At 51.1% G+C, this 7,925-nt stretch overlaps 1 protein-coding gene across 1 annotated transcript; it reads right to left on the reverse strand.

Moving 5' to 3' along the window:
* Positions 1 to 1,020: 1,020 nt before the first annotated feature.
* GPR12 (G protein-coupled receptor 12) lies at positions 1,021 to 2,025 on the reverse strand. The gene has a single exon (XM_055426839.2). It carries the CDS (start codon positions 2,023 to 2,025, stop codon positions 1,021 to 1,023), a length of 1,005 nt encoding a protein of 334 aa, XP_055282814.1.
* Between the last annotated feature and the right edge of the window lie 5,900 nt (positions 2,026 to 7,925).

The following is a 7,925-nucleotide window of genomic DNA, read 5'->3' on the forward strand; positions in this document are numbered from 1 at the left end:
CTTAGATAGGAAAAGTGATGCTTTTTATATTTTATGATAGCTTCACATTGATTCATTTTTTTCAGAATATACTAAAATCAATTTAATCTAATTTGAACATGTTACTAATTTTTTTCTTTTGTTTCCTGAACACAGACTGTAGCTTAGGAAACTACCGTATTATATCTAATCAATCCTACTTTGTATGTAAATCACAACACATTTCATATTTCATTTTAGAAGGTCATATTGAAAAACTGTATTGAAAAGTGACTCATCTGGTTCTGGATTTACATGGCAACATTTGAAACTAGTGGTCTAGCTGACATAGGCAGCCATGCAGAAAGAGTTAACAACAGTCATAGAAATACCAAAATAATTCCTGTGAACAGCAACTGCTGAAAGTAAAGAAAGAATGAATAAAAATGAATTTATGGTTTTAGTGTTGGTAACTCACTACTGAGTTCACGCAAATAAAATCAGTTCATGTTAATAAAATCCATAACATAATCACATAGACTATTGGTTTCAGAGTGATTGTATTCTATTAGATACATGCAGCATTAAAAAAAAATCTATCTTGACATTTTAAAAAAGAATGTCTGAAAAAAGTACTTTCTCCAATTTCCTCAATAATTCAGTTTTATTCTAAAGTCCAGGTAAAAACCCTGGGACCAGTTTACCTTTTATAATTTCATGGCCATGTTACACCTCTTCCTTTCCCCTGACAATATCAATCCTCCAAACAGTAAAAAAGCATAAGCCCTGCCTTCAAATAAAATACTTAAAAAAAAAAACCCCATCCCAAATAAAACAAAATAATATTGAGCAAAGAACTCAATTGCTTTTAAAAAGGTGAAAACACTGATGACATTATTTTCACTTCAATCACTTAACTCATCTAAGTGAATGCTTCAAAGTGCTCCTGTGGCTTGAGAGAGACTCCAGCAGAAAGGATGGAAGGAGTGCATCTCAACCGTCCAGCCAGGCAGTGGGAGTGCTTGGTGAATTCCCGCAGGCTCCTCCTAGGTGGAGAGCCCGCTACACATCGCTGGGTGACCGCGCTCTCTGGGACAGTCCGGGTGGGACGCAGCCACAGCACACGAGGCAGAGGGCCTTCTGGATCTCCTGGTTTCTGAACGCATATATGACGGGGTTGATGATGGAGTTGTAGGTGGCGGGCAGGAGGGTGGCGTAGGTGTAGATGGAGGGGTAGGTGTAATCAGCGATCAAGGAGTAGAGGGTGAAAGGCATCCAGCAAGCAGCGAAGGTCCCCAGGATGATGGCCAGGGTGGAGACCCCCTTCCGGGTGGTCACGTAGTGCGAGGTGGCCAGGAAGTGGTGCTGCAGGGCGATCTGATGGGCGTGCCTCATGACGATCTTACAGATCTGGATGTACAGCTGCAGCATGAGCGCGAAGGTGAAGAGGAAGGAGACAGACAGGATGGCAGCGTTGTTCTTGGTGAGAGGCCTGACCACGCTGCAGGTGGACTCGTCCCGCAGGCAGTTCCAGCCCAGGACCGGCAGCAGGCCCAGGCAGATGGAGGTCCCCCAGAGCATGAAGAGCATGACGTAGGTAAACGTGACCGTCCTCTCTGAGTGGTAGGTCAAGGCGTAATACAGGGAGAGGTAGCGGTCAACCGTGATGGCCAGCAAGCTGCAGACGGAGGCAGAGAAAGACGCCACGATGAGTCCAATGGTGACCAGCTTGGTGGCCTCTGACTGAAGCAGGTAGGCAAACACGAAATTGACAATGAGTCCAATGCCGGCCAGCAGGTCTGCAAGCGCCAGGCTGCCTATCAGCAGAAACATGGGTGCCCGCAGGCTGGGGTTATGGAAAATGATAAGGACCACGATGGCATTTTCGCAGGAGATGAGGGTTCCCGAGGTACATAAGACAATGTCCCAGGGGTTAACCACCAGCTCCGGCTCCGGCTGCAGGACAGGGACCTGGGAGGAGACCTCTGCCGAGATGTTCCCGGAGGCACCGGCATCTACAAACTCCCGAGGCAGCCCGCTTACATTGACCTTCGGGTCTTCATTCATTTTAACCCCTGTTCTCTTCAACGAAAAGACAGGCTTTTTAGTGTTGAGATACGGCAGGGCGACAATCCCACATCATGCAAAAACCACACCAACAGCGAGCCAGCCCTACTCAGACACTGCCCCCAAATGCCACAAGCTTCCCAAATCACAACCTGGTAAGAAATACGACAAAAGCCAAAGTCTCCGTGGCTTAAAACCCAGAAGAACAACAACAAAAATGCCGTTTTGGCACTGGGGGACACCCGGGATGGGACTTGCACACAGGTGCGCGAGCGGTGCAGGCACACGCGGGACCGCGGCGGTCTGTTTGCTCCAATGCTGGGGACACACGTGAAAATGTGTCTCGCGTGCCGCCAACGAGCGGCCGCCTGGCACCGGGGCTGCCGCGGGGGGTGGACCGCGCCGCGGCGACATCTCTCCAGCCGGGCCGGGCTGCCATCCTCGCTGGAACGTTCAAAACTCCCACCCGCCAGGCGCCCGGCGCGCGCACACTCACACCCCAGCCAGAACAAAGCGGGTCCCGGCCGCTCCCCCTCACCCCGCCCCGCCGCCCCGTGCGCACGGGGCAGTCGCCGCAGAGCCACGAAAGGAGGGCGCGCGCGATGGAGGTGTGGACACGGACGGACAGACGGATGCCCAGGCACCGCGGCGGACGCGAGGGGACCCACAGGGCGCGGGTACATCGCAGGGGTCACCTTGGCGCGCCCAGGCCGGGGGGGGACTCCTCCGGTGCTCCCGAAGCGCTACCCGGGTCGCATGTCGGCGCCGGACCCGCGGGGCGAGGGGCGGCGGCCGCGCGCGGGGCCTGGCCGGGAGGGCGGGGGCGCGCTCCGCGCCAGGTGAGCGGCGGCGGCAGGTGAGCGGCGGGCTCGGCTCGCGCGCCCGGCTTTCCCCGCCCAGCCGCTCGCTCTCCCGGTCCGCGCGCGCCGCCGCCCCCGCGCGCGCCGCCGCCGGAGCCCCGGGAGGCCGGCGCGCGCCCCACGGGTCGGGGCTGCGCTGGGCGCGCGGGCGGCAAGAGCCCCCCACTGCCGGGTGCGAGCGAGAGGAGCCGGACGCCGGGAACTGCAGCGTCACGGTGGCCGCCGCCCCGCCCCGCATCCCACCCGGGGCTTGCACGGCGCGGGGGCGGGACAGCGCCGGCCCGGAGCCCCATGACCCATTTTGTTCCCGAGGTCCCCCTGGGGCGTCCCTGTCTCCAGGGCCCGCTTCTCCACGCCTTTCCCTGAACTGCTACCTTCACGCCCAAAAGAACTGCCTAGGGTGGTACTCAGGATGGTCAGGTGGGATGGGGCAGGGGTGAGCAGGTTTAGGGAAGCAGGGTCTTTGATCCAGCCAGCTGTTTTCGGAATTGCAGTTGACCACACTGCAGTCCTGATCCCCAAGGGACCCCCTTCCCTAGGTGCATCCTGGACCTAGCTTTTTTTTTTTTTTTAATCACTATTCCCTGGGAATATTTGCTTCACTGGATATAGGATGCTGCTATGTGAATCATCATTATTATCATCAAATTGCACTTATTAAGTGTTCCCCGAGCTGTGTTTTCCAATGGAAATCATTTACAGACTTCCTGCAGAAGCAGATGCCGGCCAAAACCCAATTCATTGATGCACTAAAGTGGCAGTGTTAGTTTATCTTTTCATTTGAACACAGTCAATAGTTTCTAAGATTTGAGAACCTGGTGGCTATCTGCTTTCATGAGCCTGTCTCCTCTGGATGCAAAATTCAGAGCACCTGGGAGATCCTAAGTTTAAAGATGATCTCTCTTTCAAGATGGGAGAAGGAAAAGGCGTGATACTCTGGTCATTCCCCATCAGCAGTGAAGGTTTTCCCAGCTACCTTTCTCCACCCTGAGGTGGGGGGAATAGTTTCTGTGTGAATAAAGGTGGTCTGCAGGGCACAGGACCCTAGAACTAACTCCTTCCTGCAGACGCATCCTCCTCCGGCCGCCCCATCTTCCCTCTGAGCTCTCTGTCATTCCTAACCCCCACCCTTCAGGCTCACCCACCAGGATTCCCCCTCCTCCCCCCTCCTCCCCCTTCCTCCTCCCCCTTCCTCCGCCCTCCTCCCATCTCCTGTCAGTCAGCCCCTGCCTCTTCAAGATCACCCCGGCTCTCTCCGCACCCTAGGTCTCAGCTGCAAAGCAGTGGTTCTGGGGCGGAGCCCAGATTCTGCATTGGCAGTCCTCTTCCCCAGTGATCCGGATGCTGCTGGCCCACGGACCAAGAAGCACGGTTCTATGGCATTTTAAGAATGGTTTGTACCTCATGGAGAAGCACGGTGAGGGCTGGGCATGCAAATCCAGTAAGCCGTGGTCTCTGCTCACAGGCAGGTACAGTCTGGTGGTGATGGACACATAAAAAGCAGAAGTAATACCAGGTAGCAAATGCGGTAACATAGGGATATGCATCTTCCTCTCAACTGTTAGGCAGTGAATCAAAGCGTTTTTAGAATAAGGCAAGGAAAAACAGTCATTTAAACATACAGATAGCTGTTCCAGTATGACACAGTTTAAACCACCTGCCAACATTTTAGGAGCCTCACTTCAGCAGAACAGTTTAGGGAAAGTGAGTGACAGCACCAGCCAGACACTGTTCTCATCGATAACACAGAGTCGGGCCCTGACCTACCGGTCTTACAGCCGTGGGATTTCATGCCTTCTTTAATGTGTTTCAGTTCAGTTCAGTCGCTCAGTCGTGTCCGACTTTGCGACCCCATGAATCACAGCACGCCAGGACTCCCTGTCCATCACCAACTCCCGGAGATCACTCAAACTCATGTCCATCGAGTTGGTGATGCCATCCAGCCATCTCATTCTCTGTCATCCCCTTCTCCTCCTGCCCCCCAATCCCTCTCAGCCTCAGAGTCTTTTCCAGTGAGTCAACTTGTCACATGAGGTGGCCAAAGTATTAATGTGTTTAGGAAATAGGAAAAAAGAATGGAGGCTTGCAGGGCTTCCTGGCGGTCCAGTGGTTAAGACTCCATGTTCCCAATGCAGCGGATATGGGTTCAGTTCCTGGTGGAGGAACTAGGATCCAGGATGCCACGTAGTGCAGCAAAAAAAAAAAAAAGAAAAAATTTTTAAATAAATTTATAAAAATAAAGAATGGAAGACTGAGAAGAGAAAGGGTAATAGATGGATGGCAGGGATGTGCAGGTTTATGCGGTTTTGAGACCTGGAAAGCGTTAAAGGAAGAAACAGAAAACTCATGTGGGGCTTGGATACAGCTCAATGGTGAAACCTGGGCGCCAGGGGCCAGGGCAGCTCCTCCAGGAGCCAAGGTCAGCCGTGCATTCACCATCCTGCTGTTACTCCTTCCCCTTGAAAGGCTGCTTGTAACACAAAGAAGAAATTAAACAAGACTCCAGATTTCTATGTTTATTGGTGTATTTGTCAGGACTTCTGTTACCAGGGGGCAGACATGCAATTCAGACCAACTTGATTTAAAATGGATGCTGCTGTCTGGCACGGCTGGGGAAGGTCCTAGAGAGACTCAGGGTGGAGGAGAAGCTACAGGAACAGTATCTGACCTGTGTGCCGAGGCCCTCCGCCAGCCTGTCTCTGCCAGCCTCGAACTGTCCTTTCCTAGACCAGCATCTCCCGTGCAGCCATGAACATGGCTTCAGGCAGCCCCGGGCTGGCACACTTAAGACCGTCTTCCCAGCTGGCAAGAGAAATTGTAACACACTCTGGCCCGGCCTTCAGTAACGCGCAAGGCTGTGTTCTCAGTTCGCCTCGCCCCTGTTACGGGACACTGCAGCAGACACCCTCAGTGTGTGACATTTATTTTCTTTTCGTTCCTTATCTTCTTGGTCATTTTTTTTCTATAACTTTGGCAAGAGACTGTGTAGGAGGTAAAGCATCTTGCCTCTCTTTGACTGCTTCAGCAAGTCAGAGAGATGAAGGATGCTCAATTTACACCCCAAATTCTGCGAGGTGTGTACACGGGATGTGACAACGTGTGGCTGGAAGTGCTCTAGTAGTGGTCTTGCTAACAGTGAAGAAGGATGACCAGCTCTATGTTTTCATCCCTGGACGATGCCTGCCTAACCCACGGGCATATATGGGCAGGTAATCAATGATTACTTTGCTTGTCAGTAGACTTGACCTGTCCTAACCCTTGATTATCTAAGGCTCACGTTTCTGATTGCTTCATAATCAACCAAGTTTATGTCGATTATGTAAAATCAGTGACACCCAGAAACTGGCATTTCATAGGTTAGTAAGTTTCCCCACCGGCTGAAGCAACAACAAAAAGGAGTGACTGACCTGGGGACTTTTATTTTGTTCCATAAGTTCATTTAGGCAAGCACACTTCCAACTACTTTCATTATTATTTCAAAAGGAAAGAGAGACAATTTTAGGCATTCAAAAAAGGACATATCTCAAACAAAAGGGTAGTGCTTTTTTTTTTTTTAAGGATTGTGCTTTACATGAAATACATCTTGTTTTATGAAAACTCAACACAATGTTCCAACTTTTCTCATTTCCATCAGCTGGGTGGAAACTGCCAGAGCACAGATTTGGTTGTAGGATGACTCTTTTTAAAAATACTTATTTATTTATTTGGCTATGCTGGGTCTTCACTGCAGGCATGGGATCTTTGATCTTCCTTGCAACATGCAAAATCTTTTAGTCGAGGCCTGCGAACTCAGTTGCAGTATGTGGGATCTAGTTTCCTGACCAGGGATCAAATCCAGGCCCCCTGCATTGGGAGTGCAGAGTCTTAGCCACTGGACCACCAAGGAAATCCCCTGAGGATAACTCTTGAGAACCACTGATGGATGTGATGATTTTGTATCCACTCAAAGGGAGCCTAGAAGAGATTGAATACTTTTTGTCAACTCAGTAGGGAAAATGTAGAGGTCAAGTTTCAGACGGTACAAGTTTTCGTTTAGGCACCCAAGTTACCAAGCTTTGTTACTCCCCTCTCCAAGCTGATGGCCTGTGCTTATGGAACACGCACTGAATGCCGGGCTCTGAAGCACGAGCTCTTCACAGGAAGTAGAGAACCCTGCTGCCAACGTGCTGGAGCTTGTCTTCAGGGGAAATGACCAGCCAGCCATGAATCCTCACAGAGTGACAGTCACTCCTCTGCAGATGCACCCTGGTTTCGGGAGATTTATATTAACCAGGGGGCTTCCCCGCTGGCTCAGCAGTGAAGAATCTGCCTGCAATGGAGGAGCTGCAGGAGACACAGGTTCGATCCCTGGGTCAGAAGATCCCCTGGAGAAGGGCATGGCAACCCACTCCAGTATTTTTGCCTGGAGAATCCCATGGACAGAGGAGCCTGGTGGACTACAATCCATGGGGCAAAAAATCAGACATGACTGAAGCAACTTAGCACGCATGTGCATATTAACCAGGCTGATACATTCGAGTCAAAAGGCCAACTATCATATAATAAATATTTACAGTCTCAGAAGCCAGGTGTGAGCAGACTTGTGTGCCCTGGAGCAGTAAACAACTTGCCTTTGCTCCCTATTTGTAAAACTGAGGGTGTTAACAGCATCTATTCCTAGGGCTGGTGTAAACTGCACAGTATGCTTATCCCAGCCTGGCAGAAAGCTACGGTCTGTCAGTGACAGCTACCGTTACTAACAGTTGTGGCCACTGTTTTCCATCGTCTCCCTCACGCCCTTTATGAATGGGGATCCTCGGGAATCCTGTTCTCGCAGCCGGATTGGGCAAGTGCCTCAGCATCCTCTTTGGGGTCATCACTCACCAACACCCGGACTGTCAGGAAATTCTGTTGACTCTCCCATCGAAATACACCCAGAATCCATAACTGCCCAAACTTGGAAGTAGCCAAGATCCCCTACCATGTGTGAATGGAAAAGTAAACTGTGGTCTATCCAGATAATGGAGTACCATCAGTGCTAAAAGAAAGACAGTCTCGTGC

The sequence above is a fragment of the Moschus berezovskii genome, chromosome 13 (assembly GCF_049115385.1).
Source record: "Moschus berezovskii isolate FMDL1 chromosome 13, NW_MosBer_1.0, whole genome shotgun sequence".
Classification (NCBI taxonomy): Eukaryota; Metazoa; Chordata; class Mammalia; order Artiodactyla; family Moschidae; genus Moschus; species Moschus berezovskii.